The 22,224-nt window shown below is 42.0% G+C and overlaps 1 protein-coding gene across 1 annotated transcript in view; it reads right to left on the reverse strand.

Moving 5' to 3' along the window:
• Nucleotides 1–11,252, reverse strand: part of CYTH4 (cytohesin 4) — a 138,714-nt gene extending 127,462 nt beyond the window's left edge. The window contains exon 1 of the mRNA XM_073592477.1: nt 10,559–11,252. Coding sequence (XP_073448578.1) covers nt 10,559–10,658 — 100 coding nt within the window. The 5' untranslated portion in view covers nt 10,659–11,252. The remainder of the gene's footprint in view (nt 1–10,558) is intronic.
• Nucleotides 11,253–22,224: the final 10,972 nt, after the last annotated feature.

The following is a 22,224-nucleotide window of genomic DNA, read 5'->3' on the forward strand; positions in this document are numbered from 1 at the left end:
AGTCCTCCTTGGGACCTGGAGTTCGGAAACTCTGAGAGACTTTGGGTTGGAAAAATCCTCTAAAACCTGATTACAGGGACATTGGTCCTAAAAGGGTTAACCAGCATGTAGGTGAAGCTTGAAAAGGGGTAGGAATGGGTCAGCACTTGTTTGTGAGGTAGTGTGAAGTGGTTAACAAGTGTGAGAAAGTATGGACTATCTGGAGACTGAGACATGGTTTTGCTGAGCTCCTGCGGCCTTTACAGTACCCTGAAGCAGATGAGAACCCCCAAACCCTAGTGTGGGAGTAAGCCAAAGGTTGGTAACAGATTGTTGTGAAGATACGTATGGCAGTAGGAGTGAAAGGAGCAGGATTAAATTGCTTTGGTATGCTAGCGTAATGCATGTGATTCCTGAACTCTCCCCACCGTTCTACGTAGTTGACCCATTAGATTTGTTGGTAAAAATATTGGAATTGTCTGACTGAAACATGTATAATAATTTTGGTAAAATATCCATTTTTACTATATTAATCCTCAGCGTCCAGGAAAAAAAACTTCCTGTCGTATTTTAGGAGTAACTTCATTATATTTTGAATCATCGGAAGATAATTTAATTCTTTTAGTTCCTGTTAAATCTTTAGGGATGTATATTCCTAAATATTTAATGGCAACTTTTTGCCACTTAAAGGAAAAATTCCTTTGAAGAAGATCCTGAGTTTTATTTGATAGTGTAATATTTAAAGCTTCTCATTTGTCATAATTAACTTTAAAGTTACTCATTGTTCTGAAACGATTAAATTCCTGGATTAGATTTGGTATAGTTACTACTGGATTAGTAATGTATAACAATAAATCATCTGCGTATATTTTATATTCTATTTCCTTGACCTTAATCCCTTGAATATTTGGATTATTACGAATAGCTGTGGTCAAATGTTCCATTACCAATACATATATCAGAGGGGATAAAGAACATCCCTGTCGGGTTCTGTTCAAAATAGTCACAGGGTCCAAGAGGGCTCCATTTATCCGTAGTCTAGCTCTTGGGTTTTGATAAAGAACCATTATTTTCTCCAAAAGTTGAGTGCCTATTCCCCATTGCTTTAGGGTTTCTTCAAAGAAGCACCATCCCACCCTGTCGAATGCCTTTTTTGGCATCTATAGGCAGAAGACAGGATGGGGTGGATTGTCTTCGAGCAAATTCCACCAGTGTAAGAGTTTTCAGTTTATTGTCTCTGGCCTCCCGACCCATCGTAAATCCCTTCTGGTCCAAATGAATATATGTTGGTGAGACTGGTGTTAGTCTATCTGCAATTATCTTAGAATATAATCGAAGATCTATATTTGTTATGGAGATCGGGTGATAATTTCCACATACTGTATGATCTTTCTCTGGCTTGAGAATGACCGAGATGTATGTTTCCATCCCCTGTTTAACAAAGGGCTGGGAGGCAGAGACTGAATTAAAGGTCCTACTAAATCCATCTGGACCTGGGCTTTTACCCGATACCAGTGAATCTATTGCTTTTTGTAACTCTACTACCAAGAACTCTCTTTCTAACTCTTCCACTTCTACATCAGACAAAGTAAGTATTGGTGTTTCTCATATATATATACTGACACACTTTTTGCAGGAATATTTCCGGATCCATTCCCGTTTGTTGGTTTGGAACATTATACAGCCGAGAATAAAAGGAGTGAAATGTTTTTAGAATTCCTTTAGGGTCATGTATCATTTCTCGCGATGGTTTTTGGATATTTACTATGGAAGTCGAGGGTGCTCGTTGGCGCAATGCCCCTGCTAGCAGCCGACTTGGTTTATTCCCATATTGGTAGAACAATAAAAGGTACAAAATTCCACAAAACAACACACAATAAGAAAAAAAAAGAAAACACACTCTAAGTGACTCCTTTGAGTCTCATCTTACTATAGTAAGTTCCCTACGTTAGAGGTATAGAGAGACCTTCGTTAGATAAGCCACGCTTTACCCGGGTTTATTTATCTACATTAAATTAACTTTCAATTCCTAACCACCATCCTGGTTATTTATGTAAGGAAAGAAGACAAAAAAAAGAGGGGGGGGGGGGGGCAAAAGAGAGAAAGAAAAAAAGAAAGAAGAGGGACCCATTGAAGAAAGGGGGAGGAAAAAAGAAAGGGAAAAAAAAGGAGACGAAAAAAAAAGGGGGAAGTGAAGAAGAGGGGCAGTAGAGACAAGTATTTGCCCTTTAACTACCTCATTATATATCTAAGTATTCTAAGTGAGTGTTATTGTGTATCCTTATATTTCATGTGTAAACATAGTGTGTATTCAGTTCCCCAACTATTGCCTGAGGGCACTTAGGTGGAAGGGCGTTTCCCCAGGAGAGAGAGAAGAGGAAAAAAACGGGGAGGGGAAAGCCATCCCAAACCCCCCAAAAAAACTAGTGAAAAAATTTGAACATGAGGGAAGATTAAGATTGGGGCGTTAACCCCCCATTCTCCCCTAAGTGATTTTTAATATTCTAAGTGAATGTTTATTTTGTGTCTCTTTATACTTTATACTAGTTTATCTCCTTTTACTTCTCGTGGGGAGGCTCCTCTCCCCCCATTGGCAAGGGGGGGGAGGAGTCTCCCCTCGAGGCACCCTGTGTGAAAAAACAAAAAACCAACCCTAGTTATATATCCCAAACATTGTTATAAAGTCAGCACTTGGTTTCTAGAATTGCTATATTCACCCCGGTCGCCCTGGGAGTATTCAGTAATATCTGTGAACTAATCTCCTCCCAAGTGCACACATATTTAATTACCTTTTCTATTTTTACATTCCACACAACATTATCCCTATAATCTTTACACAATATTTCAGGTTAATCTTAAACGCATGTTATATTCCAAAAAAAAAAAAAAATAATTGTCGTTCTCTCCCTTCCCTTCACCCCCCTCCCCCCGACAGTGTCTCCCCGTCACCCCCGACTCTGACGAAAGATTACATAAAAAAAGTCCTTATTTATCTTCTTCCGAGGGGTCTCGTTGAAGGATCCAGGTGAGTTTGAGGCCATTGAGGCAGGTCGATTTTAGGCAGCTGGAGATTATTTAGGAAATGAGGACGGTCTCCAATGTCCCGAAATATAACTCTTTGTCCCTTATGGTGCACTAAGATCTGAAAAGGAAATCCCCATCTGTATAAAATATCTCTTCCTCTGAGAGCTTCCAAAAGAGGTTTTGCTGCTTTCCTTAAAGCCAGAGTATATCTGGATAAATCTTGTAACAAAAATATCTGTGCCCCGTCAAAATCTATATTTCTTTGCTGATGTGCCGCCATGATCTTTTCTTTGGTATGAAAATAGTGTACTCTACAGATTACGTCCCTGGGTTTCATAGGGTCAGAATTTTTAGGGTCTAGTGATCTATGTGCATGATCTAACATAAGTTCAGCTGTTTCTGCGCAAATTAACAGTGCTGAATATGCCTCGTAATGTCGGCATTAATTCCTCTGGTCCGTTGCCTCTGGTAGACCTCTAACCCTAATATTGTTTTGTCTATTCCTATTTTCCAATTCATCAATGGTGGTAATAGCATATTTTAAACATTGATCCTGTTCCTGATTTTTCTTTTCAGATTGCATTAATTTTTGTTCAATAATTGATACTCTTAATTCCACAGTGTCCATCCTGTCTTGAGTGTTTGCCAAAGAGGTTTTCATTAATTGCAGCTCTGCTTTGTATGACGTTTCCAATCTATATACATATCTATCCATGTCCTCTCTCGTCAGTAAGGATTGTACAGTATATATGACTGCATATCCCAGGGCTCTCTTTCTATTCTCTCTACTCCCGTTATAGCTTGTTGCATGCTTGAAAAGGGGCTACTAGTGGATCGTTCTAACTCTGTCTCTGTAGTTGAGGGAGTTGCATTTAAGTCTGTCATATTAGAAGCTTCTGACTTACTTTGTAGCTGCGGTTGTTGAAAAAAACCCTTAATATCTGTTTTTTGGGCAGGTTGAACTTTCGGGGCAGTTTTAGCTGCACCCCCTGTAGACTCCCGCTCTGCTTTTTGTGATTGTGACCCTTTGGGTGGCATAATGCATTCAGTATTATTTATACCCTAGTATTTATGACAATAGTTCTGGATCTCACCTTACTCTTGCTCTTCTCTATGGCTTTGCTTTATAACAATGCTGCTGAAGTATATTCTGAGATGAGCCTTTCAGGTTGCCAGCAGCCCATGTCTCTTTTTCCAGGCTGTCTGCAGCTGACTATAACCCTCTAGCTAGTCCCCCTCTCATTTGGGTCCGGCGTCCTCCACTTGTGTCTGAGTCCCAGGGAGCGCTGTGCGCCGCCACCATACACGCCACCTCTAGGGGTCTCCTGTCCCACTCCAGACTCCGTCCATGTTTCAGGCAGTGTAGGGGTGGTGATTCTGGACACTGGGCCTCGGCAGGCCTGGGGACCAGCAAGGAGAGGTCTGCTCTCCATTCCACCCTGTAGATGGATAAGGCAGGTAAGACAGCGTCCTCCCTGTGCAGCTCGTTCCCTCTATGTGGCAACTGGAATCTGCCACTGAGTGTGACCACTCTCTCAGATCTCCAGGGCCTCTGCATGCTATGGAGGTAGGAGGTCAGTTAGACTGTGCGCCCGGGTTTAGAGGAGCTTCCTCATTGCGTGGTCATTTTGGTCTGTCTCCCCGCCCTCTCCGTGTCAATTCAGTGTGTGTTGTGACCTCCGTAAATGGTTTAGTTATGATGTATGCTTACAATAAAATAATTTGTTGGAAATTATCTTTAGCTTAAATATAAGTCTTGGTTAAATCACTAATTCTGTGCATGGTATAACAAGTTTGTCCATGTGGTGTTAAAGTAATTGAGCTCACAAAATCTGTTGACTGAGAGAGAGGGGTCACATGTCGAAATCAGCACTTTGTGTTTTCACATTCTGAGCCACTGATAAGCTATTAATCACTTTTAAGGAATTACTAAGTTTTGCTACCTTGGTATTTTTGAAACAACATCCTGTGCTTATTTTCTCATTGTCTGTATTATCCATATTAAAAATTGAAATGTTGATCCATATTCTTTGTTTGACACCAGCTATATTTTGATATTATTCTGCACTGAATTTTAGTAAATAAATATATATATTTTTGCACATTTTTGCATTCCTTTTGTCTTCAGGTTAGCGCGCGAATAAACAAATTCGAGTTATTTTGTTGATTTGTGGAAATAAGTGGGAATCTCCTTGATTATAGATCCTTGCTCATTTTCATAAATATAAAACTGTTTAATATTTCAGTATAAACATTCTGACAACACATTCCTTAGGCCCTCCTACAGAAATAAGGAATGCCTACACATACAGCCTTTTAATATTCTTAACTGTGGCAGAAGTATAGTGTACAATCCTTTACATCACAACCTTTATCTCCACACTTCCAGTCCAGACCCACATATTTTGCACAGTGCATCTTCAACACAATAGCCACCCCACTCTTCCAAAGCCCTTATTACAGGTTCACCATAGGTGGGTTTTCTAAATGGGCTTGTACAATCTACCCTAAAGGGTTCACTTTCAGAGGCTACAGGGTTACATACCAATATACAGTACCAGGGGTAGCCTATTTCCATCACCCTGGTTCTTCGGGCTTCAGCTTATATAGGATGTGCTAGCTCCGCCCACTTTACTTTATTGGCGTGGACGGAGAGAGAGTGTCATTTAGATTGAGCAGGCAGGCAGGCAGATTATTCAGTTAGCTGCAGTGTATTTAATATAGTGTATTTAATATATATATATATATATATATATATATATATATATATATATATATATATATATATATATATATATACAGACAGTCTTGTCTGTATAAACGCGGTACTGCACACGCTTTGGCCTGAATCGTGCTCGTTTTGCGAGACAACACTCACAAACCGAGTTACGATTTTTAAAAATACAGTGCTCGTATTGCGAAACGCTCGTTAACCGCGTTACTTGCAATCCAAGGTTCCACTGTATATATATACAGATAGTCTCGTGTATATATATATATATATATGTATATATATATATATATATATATATATATATATATATATATATATATATATATATATATATATGCATATATATGTATCCACTGCATACAGTTTAGCTATATCTCACTGCAGGCTGTTCCTGGTGTACTGTTTCCAATATACTTCAGGCAGGCAGGTGATTCAATTAGTTGCAATGTGCAGTGTATTTAACCACTTGCTGCCCGCCATATAGCAGAATGACGGCGGTAAAGTGGTTTCAATATCCTGACTGGGCGTCATATGACCCGGGGGCGCGCATCGCGGCGATCGTTGTTGCGGAGTGTCAGTCTAACACCCTGCAACACCGATCTAGGTAAAGAGTCTCTGACGGAGACTCTTTACCACGTGATCAGTCGTGTCCAATCACGGCTGATCACAATGTAAATAGGAAGAGCCGGTGATCGGCTTTTCCTCACTCGCGTCTGACAGACGCGAGTAGAGGAGAGCCGATCGGCTGCTCTCCTGACAGGGGGGGTCTGTGCTGATTGTTTATCAGCACAGCCCCCCCTCGGATCCCACCCAGGACCACCAGGGAAGCCATCCACACTGGACCACCAGGTATGCCCCCTAGACCTCCGGGGAAATTCTAATCTGTGCCCAGGCAGCTGCCAATCAATGCCCAGGCAGCTGCCAATCAGTGCCCACTCACAATGCCTACCACTGCCTGTGCCACCAGGAATGCCTATCAGTGCCGCGTATCAGTGCCGCGTATCAGTGCCCATCAGTGCCACATATCAGTGCCCAGCAGTGCCACCTATCAGTGCCACCCATAAGAACCCATCTTTGCAGCCTTTCAGTGCCCATCAGTGTCGCCTATCAGTGCCCATCAGTGCCCACCAGTGCCACCCATAAGAACCCATCTTTGCAGCCTTTTCAGTGCCCATCAGTGCCACCCATAAAAGACCCTTGGCTGGGTGTTAGCCACAGGCATTTCTTGTCTGTGAAGCTGGTAAGCGCACATTTCTTAGGGTGGTGGATTCACAGTGTCTGTCAAGCAAAAGTCACACCAATTTTTTTGAACTGTTCACACGTTGGTTTATTCAACATTTGATAAGGGTTTTTTGATTGAAAGTTTGATTTACCGTCATTGGAACTTTTTACAGTCATTGAATTATTCACAGAGTTAACTAATTTATATTTTTTATTTGGGACTGTTTATTTCAAGTTTTCACTAACTGATCATTTATTATCACGGTTTATAAGGTTAAGGGTTTAGAGCGCAACCATATTTTGTTCCCATTTGTATTTATGTGTATTTCACTTTGTGTTGCAGCTTACTATTAGGATATTTTTCCAGCGCAGTCTTTTTTTTTCCTATTATATCAGCATGGATGTCGCACCACTTCCTTAAATGAAATCTCTCTAAAACTGAGCTATTAATATCCCCCCCCCCGTGTCCCCCTCCATGGCTTTTCCATCAAAATCAGCAATGCAACTATCAGTCCCTCCCCTCACGCCAGGGTACTAGGTGTAATCCTAGACTCTGATTTGTCATTTGAGCCTCAAGTCCAATTGTTGTCAAAAGTTTGTAGAATTCACCTCCATAACATCTCTAAAATTCGCCCCCTTTTTAACAAATGAAACCACCAAGCTCCTCATTCACTCCCTTGTTATCTCTCGCCTTGACTATTGCAACTCGCTTGGCCTGCCTCTCCATAGGCTATCCCCTCTTCAGTCTATCATGAATGCTACTGCCAGACTTATCTACCTTACCAACCAATCAGTGTCTGCCAACCCTCTCCTCCAAACCCTACCACAACATGCAAAGCCATTCACAACTCTGCCCCGAGCTACATCACCAATCTTGTCTCCAAATATCGCCCAAATCATCCTCACCGCTCTTCTCAAGACCTCCTACTCTCAAGCTCTCTCTTCTCCAGGATTTCTCCTGAGCCTCTCCCATCCTCTGGAACTCGCTACCTCAACCTGTTCGGCTATCCCCTACTCTTGCTACCTTTAGGCAATCCCTGAAAACTCATCTCTTCAGGAAAGCCTATCACGTCTCCAACTAATCTTTTACCACTACCATCAGCTCATTCCCTACAGTTACAACTTTTGTACCACCTGCCCCACCCTATTAGATTGTAAGCTCTTCTGAGCAGGGACCTCCTAATCCTCTTGTATTTTATTGTATTATAACTGTATTGTCTCCCTTTTTTATTGTAAAGCAGTGCGTTAACTGCTGGCGCTATATAAATCCTGCATAATAATAATAATTTGCAATTACGGTAAATCTGTATAATGGAATAGCTGAATTTCTTAGGCTCGGCATAGGAGTACTACACAGTATGTGTCATTTGCTGATCCTTACTTTATTGGAAGTCAGCCAAACATGGTCTGTCTAAGGCCTCATTCACACGGGTGTATCTATATGTACATACATGCAAATGGTGCCTTCGCTCACATGGGGTGCATGGGTATTCCCTACATTTGCACACAAGGAGTCGCACTTGAGTCTATTGGGATGTAGGGGCTGTACAGGCACAGCGGTTGGACACAATCTGGCAGGTTTGCAGGTGCGGGTGCATGTCCCTGAACGCAGACAGTGTGTGTTCAGGGACACGCACCCGCACCTGCATTGCTGTCATATAGGAACCATCAGTGTCCATGGAGCCTCTGCATCCGAATAGACCTAAATGGGACTGCCTGCATGTGAATGCAAGGAACACCTGGGCATCCTGGGGGGGGGGGCAAACATGGCCCTTTGCATTAGTATGCACATAGATATGCCCATGTGCACGAGGCTTTAAACAGACCATGTTTGGCTGACTTGTAGTAAAATAAGGATAGCAATGGAGAAATATTGAGTAGCACTGCTATCAGAACTTAATAAGCATATGTAGTTGTTCCATTATACAGATATAATTGCAATCTATACATTGATAAAGATATACCCGTGTGAACAAGGCCTAAATGACAAGATATTTTCTGCACCTAATGAAGCAAAACATCTACAATGCAATTGATAGTTAGAGACCATATATTTTAGAGGGGCTAGGATCATGAACAGCACTTTTTCATCCACTGCAAGCAAGACACTATAAAAGATGCAGCATACTTGTGTAATGGTATTTTGAGTTTGGTACCTTTTACCAGTTTCTTTTTATGACTTTTTATGACTGTGAACACAGCTCTGTTTCAGCCAATGTGTCCATGGGCATATGTGCGGTTCATTCAATTCATACTTTAGAGCAGCGTTGAGGGGCATTAAAAAAATGCCCCAAAATGCCCCACACCTGCATTCAGAGAGCTTAGTAACATAATTTGAGCATATAAACGTGCAAATACGTACCGGTATATGTGTAAGTTCATTCAAATGGCTAGAATAAATGAATAGTATAGCCAATAGAATGGGTTTACCTGCACACGCTTCTAAAGCTGCATTCACACCTGAGCGTTTTGTAGCTTGAAGCTCAAAAAGGCCGGAGCAGAAAAAAAATCAATGTTTCTCTATGGAAATGGTTCACAACTCCAATCCATGTTGCCTGAAGCCAAATGCCTGGAGCTCAAAAAAGTTCTGGAGCTGTTTTTGTCGCTCAAATTGGGCAGATTAGGGTGTTTTTGTTGCGTTTCTAATCTCAGAGAAATGACTGGAAATGTGCCATTCGCAAATTTTTGTGTGTTTTGGCGCATGTTTTTGCGTGGTTTTCTGCTCAAATTAAAAATTAACAAAATAAAATAGTAATATATGAACAAATAACTAAAAATCATCATATATAAGTAAAATAAATTAATGTAATAATACATTAATAAATAATAATTAACCCCTAACCTTAAAAAATAATACATTATTATTATTGTTATTATTAATAATAATATAACAATAAACACCCAAACTTGAACAAAAAATACAATATTATTAATAATAATAATAATTTATTTTGTGTTAGGGTGTTTAGTTATTTATTATTTTTTAATTTTTTTAAGGGGTTAAAGTTAAGGGTTAATTATTTATTTATTGTTACTTAGTATTAATATATTGAATTTATTAATTTTTTATTTACGATTTTTATTTATTTTACATTTATTTATTCTTTTATTACTATTCATATAATAATAAATAAAATAAAACAAAAATAAATAAAATAATAATAAATAACCCTAACCTCAAATCCTAATCTTAACCCTAACCTAAACTGAACTCGAACCCCTTACCCTAAGGAAAAAACATTAGAATAAAGGAATAATAATAATAAAAGAAGAAATAAAAGCTAATGGAAAAGCTGAAATATCTAGCAACAAATGTTGCAACAGATAATAGTTTCCTCTGTTGGCTAATAAAAAAAAAACACCAAAGCCCAAAAACGCTGCACACGAACATGCAAGTTTATGAAAAAACGCTGGAAAAGCGCTCAAAGACGCTACGCTCAGGTGTGAATGCAGCTTAAAAGTGATTACGTGCCAAAACAAACAGTTTGTTACACTGGATTTTTTTGCCAGCTCCTGGCAGAAGGATCCAGCATAGATGAGAATATTTGAATGTGTCCTTGTGCAAGGAGCCATAGAGAGTGATATGTTGAATGAACTCACCTGTCTCTCCGTTCTGCATTATGAGTTGGACCTCTCTCTCCACACTGGCAGAAGGCTGCTGCGGCATCACCAAATATCTTGCTGTATCTCTGCTCTCCATTGCAAGTGCTCTCTGTCCTGGTCACTTCTCTTATATTGTTTTAGTAATAATTAAGTTACTGTTCACTTGCAAGTTCTCCATCCAATGATGTCTTCAGGCTTTTACTGCTTTTTATGTGCTGACCAGCTATTTCTCTGACTTGGCTTTTCATTATTAATATATGTGTCCCGCATGCTCAGTTCTCTTATCAGTTTTCAATCCCTGCCCTTTACCCATCCATCAGATGGTCTTCATCTCACCATACAATATGGTCCGTCTCCTCCGATCTTTGCCTTTACTTCCAACCTACCTGCACCAATTATCTGTCAAATCCCATACTCCGCAGGAAATGATCTTCTCTAAGGTCTGACAAAATATGAGCACACAAACCTACTGGAAGAAGTCTGTTCCTAGCAACAGGAAGGGGACAGTCAGACTGTGGTCAGTATTTTGTTAGCAGAAGTCGCACTTCCTAACACTGCCTGCTATCACCTACAAAAATATATAAAGAATTCATTCGAGAGACAACAGCAACAATGCGCTACAGAAATCGCCCGCTGCTTCCTGTTTATCCATTCTCTGTGGTTTTATTGAGAAAGCTTTTTATCTTTCTGACTCTTTTAACCCTTTCTTTTTTTTTGTATCTCATTTTATATCCACCCCCCACCCAACACTGCAAGTTCCTCTTTCTGAAACCACAAGTTCTCTGAAACCGATTTGCTGTTTTAAACCTGAGGCAGGATCTCCTTGCACATCAGTCATTTCTGTAAAAGATAAGAAAAAAAAAAAAAAAAAGGTTGGGCAATGCAGAGGCAGGAAGGAGTTAACCACAAACAGAGGTACAATACATACCATACCATACAATACAAAGATTTTTAAGGTACTTTTATTAGGTGGAGGCTTATAATGCTGTGATAACATTGTGGGCTCAGAATGGGTTAAGGAGCTTTTATCTTCCAGTTGCAATTTTTTTTTTGTTCCAGCAGGTCTCTTAAAACAAATGTAAGTCATCTCTTGACCATTTTCTTAGTACTTTTTCCTTCTCTAAAATGTCACGCAAACAATACAAATGTTGCACAGCAGCACCGGAAGACAGGTGAAATAAATATGTGTTTTTTTTTAATGTATAAACTACAGTCAGTACTCAAAAATTTGATTTGCCAAGTAAGTACAGGCATACCCCACTTTTAAGTACAGAATGGGGTTTATTTACTAAAGCTGGAAAGTGCAAAATCAGGCTCACTTCTGCATAGAAACCAATAAGCTTCCAGGTTTTATTATCAAAGCTTAATTGAACAAGTTGGTGTTAGAAGCTCATTGGTTTCTATGCAGAAGGGAGCCTCATTTTGCACTTTCCAGCTTTAGTAAATAAACCCCATTGTGTACTTAAAAGTGGGGCATGCCTGGTATTGCATTTACATTTTTTTATATTTCTCTTTTTTCAGCCAATGGGTGTCACTCAGTTTCTATTATTATGTTTGTATAGTGGGCTTGCTTATCTAAAAGCCCCTTTGTTGGCCCTTCTAAAGCTGGCATACATGGCCCAGTCTTTTTTGATTAGCCAGAGGGCTGAACAAAAAAAACTGAACTGATGTTCCCATCCATACAGTCGTGTTGGATGCGTGAATCCTGCCCGCTGCACTACTGTATTCTGTCTTCTGCTGTCAGAATACACAAATCAGTGCTACAGCCATTGGCTCCAGCTGCTGATCAAGTAGCTTTTTTCCAACAGATCCATTCAACAAAAATTGACTTCTGTTGAGCAACAGTGACTACACATGGATCGAAATTTGGCTGGTCCCTGCTTAACTAGTCAAATTTTGCTCCATCTATGATCACCTGCTAGCCATAGTTCAAAGGCCATGCAGTGCATTATGAGTTTAAAAAAATCTTTCTGAGCAAATATGCACATAAATTCCCATGAATCCCAAACCTGCAGGATTCATGTCAGGAACGGTGTCATTACTGGTTTCACCTGCTGGTGGCACTGTTACACTCAGCACCAAAGGGTGTAATTCTGGTGGCCACCAGCGGGTGTCTCCCTGCCAGAAATACCAACCAGCTATCAAGCACACCTGTTGGAGTCTGCTGGTCTATATAAACCCGCCCTGAACCAAAGCTCAAATGCTTCAGAATTCCCTCTGCTAGCCTTGTCCCTGCCTGAACCTGCTTTGTTCCTGCTTTTGTCCTGGACTCCGTTCCATGTACCCTGTCCTTGTGACCTGTTCCCTGTACCTGCTCCCTGCTCCCATTATGGTCTGTTTCTTCATTCCTGGCTTCTGTTTCCCTTTTGCTTTTGTCCCTGCCTGGGGTATTTATGTTTGTTTTCTGTGCTTATGAACATATAATTATTTAGTTAGATAGTTAGGTGTTTTGGGTTTTGCTGTGTCTTGCACGTATTACTTGTTTACGATTTGCTGTTTGGTTTGCATTTGTCTTTATCTTAAATAAACTTACTTTTTTCACTTACTCGTTTGTTCCTAATTCTTAGGTGCAGCCAAACGATCTGATCGCCTGTATTGGATGTCTGTGTATGACATCCCCTGACAATTCATCTCCAACCCATGATAGCAGTGAACCTGAACAGTGTATTTTTACATGCAATGGTGAACAGTTCATGTATGGTGGTTCACACTTCGTGTCAATTCTTGTGAATCATACGAGCGACTCCCACCACCATTCATAAATGCGCTCACCTCCACATTTGACCTAATCCCAGGTCAACCCATACTTTCCCCACATAGGGGTTCAAAAACCAAGCTCCCTTATAATACTTCTCCTTGTTCTCTTTTGTTCCTTGGATGACACAGACTCATCCACGATTTTGGTGCCTGGCCCTTGAAATCCATGATACCGGCACTATGGGCAAACTGGTGATCCTGCCAAGAACATCCTGGTATAGGGTGACAATGCTGTGCCCATCTCCCAATTTTACTCTTGCACTGCCACTAGGGATGAGCAGGATTTTCAGCAAAATTTTCAGATTACACTCTGCATAGAAGGCCATAGAACGCCCTCTATGCAAAGTGTGATATTTTTAGATATTTTTTATCTATTTATTAGTCTCTATTAATGGATTAAACACGGAAAATTACTATTTGCTTTCATAAACCCACCTTGGGATTTATCTTATCAATTATATTAACCCTTTGTTCCCAAATACTGTATATTCTTGAGTATTTGACACAAAATATCATCTTATGGTATAGTTACATAGTTAGTCAGGTTGAAAAAAGACACAGGTCCATTTAGTTCAACCAAAAAAAAAAATTCAACCCCATATACACAATTCTATACCCACAGTTGATCCAGAGAAAGGTGAAAAACCCCAGGAATGCTCCAATTTACTACAGCGGGGAAAAACTCCTTCCTGATCGGATTTTCACTGGACAAACTTTACCTATAAATATTAGTATCCAGTTATATTATGTACATTTAGGAAAGAATCCAGTCCTTTTTTAAAGCAATCTACTGAGCTGGCCAGAACCACCTCTGGAGGGAGACTATTCCACATGTTCACAGCTCTTACTGTGAAGAAACCTTTCCGTATTTGGAGATGAAATCTTTTTTCCTCTAGACATAAAGAGTGCTCCCTTTTCCTCTGTGATGACCTTAAAGTATGAAACAATCCTTCAAAAAACTTGTGTTTCTCCAAGGAACATCCCCTCTAAACGTCCATGTTATATATTGATTTCCCTTTTACACATGAATTTTACTTATTTTAATATAACACATTTCATTCATATAATTATGGGAGCCATTTCTAATCTCACTTCACTACATCCACCATGTTAGGAGGGCAAAACATTCTGTTTTACAGGAAGGGACCAAAATCCATTTTTGGTAGTGGCAGTGTATTATCTTTTAACCTGTAAATACATTTACTTTCTAGTAGAAATAAAATTGCAATTTGGTCCCCACCCCTATGGATCCATATGTAAATGGTCAACTACCTGTATGTAAAAATCATCAGGTTTGCTGCTACAGTCTATAATAAAAAACATGACCAGTTACAGGATGTAAATTTCCTATAAGGTTATCATATGGTGTTAATTAGCCAGTTCCGGACCAGCCGCCGCAGTTATACTGCGGCAGGTTGGTCCGACTGCGTGAAACCACGTAGCATATACGTTCCGCGCGTGGCCGGCCGCGACAATCGGATTCGATCAGGAACTAATCAATCCCCAGGCCCAGGCCAATGATATCTGGCCTGGACCTGGTGATCGGTCCTGACGCATGAGATCCTTCCCCTGTCGTGTAAGTGTAAACATGGACAGGGGAAGTGATGTCATCTCTCCTTGTGTCATTTTTTTTCCGTTCCAGACCGAGGAGAGAAGACATCACAGAGTGAGTTGCACCAACACTACACTGACACCAGGTCACATAGGCACACAATTCACCCCCGATCACCCCCCCCAGTTAACCCCTTCACCACCTGTCACTGTGTCACCCAGTACAGCAATCAGATTTTTGTTTGATCGCTGTACTGGTGTCATAGTCTTAATTAGTCTAATTAGACTAATTAGGTAATTAGTCTTAGGCCCAGATAGGTCTAGGGACCCCCCCTAACCCCCCCCCCAATAAAGGTTTAACCCCTTGATCACCCCCCTGTCACCTGTGATCACTGTATAAGTGTCACGGTTGACGCAGTTTAGCTAGTTTATTTTTTATAGCGTCAGGGCACCCGCTGTGTTTTACCCAATAAAGGTTTATCCCCCTGATCACCTGGCGGTTGATCAAAGCTAGGTTTTAGGGCCTGCGTCGCCCCCGGGCAGCATTAGATTAGTGCCAGTAGCGCTAACTCCCATGCATGCACCATACGCCTCCCTTAGTAGTATAGTGTCTGAACGGATCCATATCTGATCTGATTAGAACTATATTAGCGTCCCCAGCAGTTTAGGGTTCCCAAAAACGCAGTGTTAGCGAGATCTGCCCAGATACCTGCTAGCACCTGCGTTTAGCCCCTCCTCCCAGCCCAGCCCACCCAAGTGAAGTATCAATCGATCACTGTCACTTACAAAACACAAAACAATAACTGCAGTGTTCACAGAGTCAGGCCTGATCCCTGCAAACGCTAACAGTTTTTTTACAGCATATGAAGCAGTCGCTGACAGTCAGGTGCTTTTTTAACTGTGAGTCTCACTAGTGTACCAGTAAATTTAGAGACCAAAATGTCAAATCGAAGGTACACTAGTGAAGAGGCCTACATGTTTCTGAGCATGACAGATAGTGAAGAGGAAGTCACTCATCTGTCAGATTCATGCTCAGAATGCGAACCTGTAGACAACAGCGGCACCCTGACAGATAGCTCTGACAACGGCGTTTTGGTCCCTTCCAAGGTCAGGCGTACCAGACCCCGATCTTTTTCTGCTGTCGTTGAGGTGCAAGAACCACAGGTCCCTCGTATGGAGCAGAGAGCCAGTACTAGCGCCGCTCATCCTTCTGGTGAACTGGCAGCCACCAGCGGCCTAGTACATCCTGGTCATACATCCAGGACTGCAGTAACACTTGGTGACGTTGCGAGTCCCATAAGTGCAGTTCAAGCTGACGAGGTGGCAAGCACGAGTAGTGTCCCGCTGCCACCAAGAAGAAGACAAACACAGGCCCATCCAGCCCATAGTGCCCTTCCTGCTGCATTCACCAATCCTAAATGGGAGCACACCACATCTGCAGCACGCGTACTTCCCCCATTCACTGGCCAACCCGGAATTCAGGTGGAGGTGATTTTACGTCACTTGATTTTTATTCGCTGTTTTTCACCGAAGATCTCTATAGATCTATTGTGGACCAAAGCAATTTGTATGCTGGTCAATTCATCCCCACTAATCCCCAGCTGACCCTTGCCAGATTTTGGAGACCTATTACGGTCTCCGAATTTAAGACATTCCTGGGCCTATACCTCCTCATGGGCATAACTAAAAAGAGTGAGTTGCGGTCATATTGGTGCACTGACCCAATTCACCTGTCACGAAAGAAGCAAGTACCAGTCTCGCCAATATCGCTGCCTTCCTTCGCACATACGCGGTAGAGCATCACTCCGGCGCATCCCTGGGCACAATACAGCGAAAGGGCTAATGCGCGTGCGCAATTCAGCTAAGCGGCTAATGTGTGTGTGTGCAATTCAGCGAAACGGCTAATGAATCGCGCACGCGCATACGCAATAGCACGCGCATAACTAGAACCTCCCACTGGCCTATAAAGCCACTCTGTGCCATGACCAGATTGCTGGTTTGTCTTTCAGCTCCCCGTATGTTTCCTGCTTGTATCCTGATTGATTACCTGTTGTGACCCGGATTGACCTTGACCTGCTCTGATCTCTTCCTGCATCTGACCCTCGGCTTGCCTCTCGGACTTCTCCACTTGCTTCCTGTGTTTGACCCTCGGCCTGTCTACGGATATTGCTTCCTGTCCCCAGTGATTGACCCTCAGCCTGCTCCTGGACTTTGCTATTTTCTTCAGTGCTCGATCCCTGGGTTGCTCGCAGATTTTGCCTCCAGTTACTTGTGTTTGACCCTTGGCCTGTTTACGGACTCTACTATCAATCTTCAGTCATCAGCTTGCTGACAGACCTGCTAACAGTCCTTTGCACTAGACTGTTCTTGCTTATCTAAGAGACTCTTACTAGTCATCAGTGTTTGACCCCTGGCCTGTTGTTGGATTACTGTTCATCTTCCTTCTTGAGCTTCAGCATCTTCCAGTCCTGCACAGTTGTCTCCCTGCTGGTGACTCGTGCCTCTTTGTGCCCTTCACCACCTGTACCATCTTCAGGAGTGCCTTGTTTACTCCCAATCAAGTTGTCTGCGTTGATGAGTCTCTGATTAAGTTTTCTGGCCGCTTGTCTAGCAAACAGTATCTTCCCAGCAAGCGTGCCAGATACGGGGTCAAGATGTATAAGCTCTGTGACAGGGCCACAGGCTATACATATAGTTTTATGATTTACGAGGGAAGAGATAGTCACGTAGAGCCGGAGAACTGCTCATACATAGGGAGCGCTGGTAAGATAGTGTGGGACTTGGTGTCATCCTTATTCAGAATGGGGTACCACTTGTATGTGGACAATTATTACAAGAGCGTGCTTGTAGAATCCCGACTTAGACGGGGGGAGAGAGCCTGCTTGAAGTGTAATAATTTGTTAGCAGTGCAGTGGAGTGATTCATGAAATGTTTTTGTACTGTCCTCGCTTCACGCAGACACGGCAGTCCAAATTCCTACGGTGACTGGTGTTGTTGAGAAACCCCTCTGTGTCCACAAATACAACCTTAACATGGGAGGGGTGGACCTCAACGACCAGTTGTTTGCGCTGTACCTAATTGCAGTAAGGCCAGACGCTGGTACAAAAAAGTGTCTGTTTCTTTATTTCAGTTGGCTTTGCTGAACGCTTTTGTGCTATACAAAGCTTCAGGACGGACTGGATCCTTCCTTAAATTCCAGGAAGAGATCGTCAGAGCCCTTCTGTTTCCAGACGGTGCTCTTGCCCAACTTCCCAACGCAAATGCAGTGAGCCGGCTGCATGAGAGGCATTTTACTTATGTCCTCCCTGGTATCCCTACCCAAACAACACCCCAAAGAAGATGTCGTGTCTGCAGCAAACGCGGATTTAGGCGTGACACCTGCTTTTATTGTCCCTCCTGTCCTGACCAACCTGGTCTCTGCATTGGTGAATGTTTCAAACGCTACCACACACTAGTTGAGTATTAGCGTAGGGTACAGCACCAAACAGTGCTAGGTACACTAACACAGGGTCTCGGGGTCTTGAAAGATGTGACGGCCATCACATTTTGAGAGACCCTAATCTGCAACGTTTACAGTTTTTTTTCCAGTTTTTATAAAAGTGAAAAAAAAACACACACACAAAAACACAAAAAAATATAAAATAAAAAATCCAAAAATAGTTGTGGTGTATTTTTCTTCTCTCTCTCTATTGTTCTCTCTCTTATGTTTGCTCTACTGTTCGCTCACTATTGTTCTATATCTATCGTTTTCTCTCTGTTTTATTTTTACTATGTTTTATTGTATTTGCTTTGCAGGTATGGTATGTTATACTGTAATGTTTGTTTTATTGTTAACCATCATTTGCTTAGCAGGTACGCCATTCAGCTGCAGCACAGGTTTATTTATCTTGACAGCAACAGCGATTGCTCCCACGATACATAAAGCCGTGACTTCAGCGCTGTCGGATGTGATTTCACCATCACAGTTAAAAAAAAAAATGCATATATGCTGAAGCATGGCGGCAGGGGTGGAGGAGCGATTTTCTCTTAACATTAGGGGCGAATTGCCCCCATGCTTCGGCATATATTTTTTTAGGCACAGATTGCAATGTTTTATTTTTACTATGTTTTATTGTACTTGCTTTGCAGGTATGGTAAGTCTTATAGGGCGTACACATGGTCGGACTTTGTTCGGACATTCCGACAACAAAATCCTAGGATTTTTTCAGACGGATGTTGGCTCAAACTTGTTTTGCCTACACACGGTCGCACAAAGTTGTCGGAATTTCCGATCGCCAACCACGCGGTCATGTACACCACGTACGACGAGACTAGAAAAGGCCGGTTCAGAACCAAGCGCGGCACCCTTTGGGCTCCTTTTGCTAATCTCATGTTAGTAAAAGTTTGGTGAGAGACGATTCGCGCTTTTTCAGACTCGTGGCTTTCAGATCGTTTTCTGCCGTTCAGTTTGTGCTTGTGGGTTTGTATCTGCTCTTCAGTGCGTGCAAGCAAGTTCCGCGTGACTTTAGGTAGTCATTGTATTCTTGTTCGTTCGTTACTGTTTTTCAGGTCGCTCTTCACAGGCCTTGCTGTTCTTCAGTGCGTTCTGTTACTTCGTTCTGGGCAGCCGACCGTTTTCTAGCCATGTTTCGTATGCGTACTCCTCGTAGAGTTCGTGCTGTGCGGGGGCTTGGTGTTGGGGTCCTGACCTTGACACAAGTCCAGTCCATGAACAGGGTGGGGAGGAGTTCATGGACCAAGAATTGGTTGCTTCAACGTGACCAGTTCTCTCATATGCCTTTGCTCCGTGAGATCCGTGAGAATAATCCTGATGATTTCAGGAACTTTCTCAGGATGACGGACCCCGTGTTTCACTGTCTGTTGGCTTCGCTGACCCTCTATATCAGCAGGCAGGATACCTGCATGAGGCAAGCCATCACTCCGGAGCAGAGGTTGGTCGCTACCTTGCGGTATTTGGCCACAGGGAGAAGTCTGCAGGACTTGAAGTTCTCGACAGGCATCTCCCCCCAGGCTCTGGGGATCATTATCCCAGAGACCTGTTCTGCCATCATACAGGTCCTGCAGAAGGAGTATATGAAGGTAAGATTTTTATCCTTTTATATCACATTTTATTGTATTGAATGTTTGTTAATATATTGTATTTCTTTCCTCATTCCCTAATTACCATGATTGTAATATGCTGTGAATGTCCCCTTTGTTCTCATGCATGCTGGATTTTTATGTAATTATTATTTTATGTCCTTCATACATATTTGCCCTTCACTAACCTCCCCAGCATGGTGTCTCCTGGCCCTATATTCACCTCATGTAGTCACTTAACAATGTATTTTATCAGCTCCATAGTAGTGCTTTACCCCAAACACCCCCTAAAATGTTTGGAAATGTTATTTTTTATTTAAATTCAGGCAGAGTGCCAGAGGCTTTTTTTTATGATGTCCCCAAATAATTTTTAGTAACCCTCCCTCCCCCCAACTGCTAAGTCAGCTGATTCCAATTCTCTATCCTCAATCATCTATCTGCTGACTTTGCCAAACCCATACACACTATACCCATCTCTTTACTGGTCAGATTTATGGATGAATTCCCCAAAGCATGTAGTGCAAGGGCCTGCCTGTATACTTTCAAATGGTACTGTTTAAAGTTGTTGTATCCTATTATTATCTTGATAGGTAATAGCAGAATATCCAAATGTCCTCAAATGTGTACAGTGTGTATTTATATCTTTGTATTATGACACTTCTTACCTGTCCAGTGTGCTGCCAATAGTGTAACTAAGGAGGGCCTGTTCAAAGTAATACCCATTATTTATGCATTCATCTCTCAATGAAGTGAAGAGGGTTACCTGTCCAAGATTTCCACACACCCCATAATGTTAGAAATGGCCCATGAGAGGGGGGGGGGGAATATGATAGGTGTACCTTATACTTTGGCCTTGTTAAATTCCCCTTACTAAATGCTATCTGGAGGTTGCCCCATAATGTTTGTGTATAATCTGCTTGCCATGTTTCTGTGAAAAAATAGTAATGTTTATTGTTTTTTCCTCAACAGTTTCCTTCCATGCCACAGGAATGGCAGACTGTGGCCTCCCACTTTGGTCAGCGGTGGGACTTTCCTAACTGCGGAGGGGCAATTGATGGGAAACACGTCCACATCGTCCCACCACCCAACTCGGGGTCATACTATTATAATTACAAGGGGTTCAATAGTATAGTGATGTTGGCGGTGGTGTTGGCTAATTACGACTTCTTGTATGTGGACGTAGGGAAGAATGGCCGGATGTCCGATGGTGGAGTCATCGCCCAGACGGAGTTTTACAGGCGTCTCCAGAATGGCAGCTTGGACTTGCCAGCTCCAGAGGACAATGTGGAAGGACTCCCATTCGTGTTCGTTGCTGATGAAGCGCTTGCGCTGGGGGACCACCTGATGCGGCCATTCCCAATGAGGACCCTCACCCCGGAACAGAGGGTTTTTAATTACCGGCTGGCCAGAGCCCAAAGAGTGGTGGAGAACACATTTGGAATCCTGGCCAGCCGGTTCCGCCTATTTATGACACCCATCCATATTGCGGAGTATAAACTGAACCATATAATACTTGCGTGCTGTGTTCTCCATAACTTTTTAAGGAAACATTCGGCCAACTATGCTGGCTCAGTTGGGCCTGAGGCCGGAATCATACATCAAACCACACTGACGGCGCTTGAAAGCGGCCGTCCTGGCTTGCCCTCCCTGAGTGCCCATGATGTCCGGTTACGATACCAGGAGTTCTTTGCGGGTAGGGGGGCCATCAATATGCCAGGCAATCTGTGAAGCCTTTTTATAATAAAAAAAATAAATAAATCTTTGTGGACATTTACTGCTTGTGTTTGTTTTAGCTGAGCCTGACAGAAATGTTTGGAGTGCAGAAAATGTCGTGATTGTGTAACCTTATTATACAAAGCACTGTTGGCTGTTATTTACTAAATGCAAAAACACATTTCACTACAAGTGCACTTGCAACTGCACTGAAACTGCACTTGTAGTGCAAAGTGGATTTGCCCTTAGGAAATAACCCCCATTTTCTCATAAAACAACAATTACATCACCCCAAAAGTGTTGTAGCGTTGAGACAATAATCCACACATTCTTGATTAACAATCTTTTTAATACCTGCACAATCACATGTGCATTTACCAAAGGTTTTTCACACAAACCAACATGTTTGTTGTATACCAATTTTTGTGGTGGCATTATCCAAAATCAAAATGTCCATTTTATAGAAAACAGGCCTGTGTAAAACCAACAAGAAAGACACAAATCTTGATCTTACAAAGTTCACATTTGGTAGAACTTGAAGGCAATATCAGACATGAGTATTT

This window comes from Aquarana catesbeiana, linkage group LG07 (genome assembly GCF_042186555.1).
Source record: "Aquarana catesbeiana isolate 2022-GZ linkage group LG07, ASM4218655v1, whole genome shotgun sequence".
Taxonomy (NCBI): Eukaryota; Metazoa; Chordata; class Amphibia; order Anura; family Ranidae; genus Aquarana; species Aquarana catesbeiana.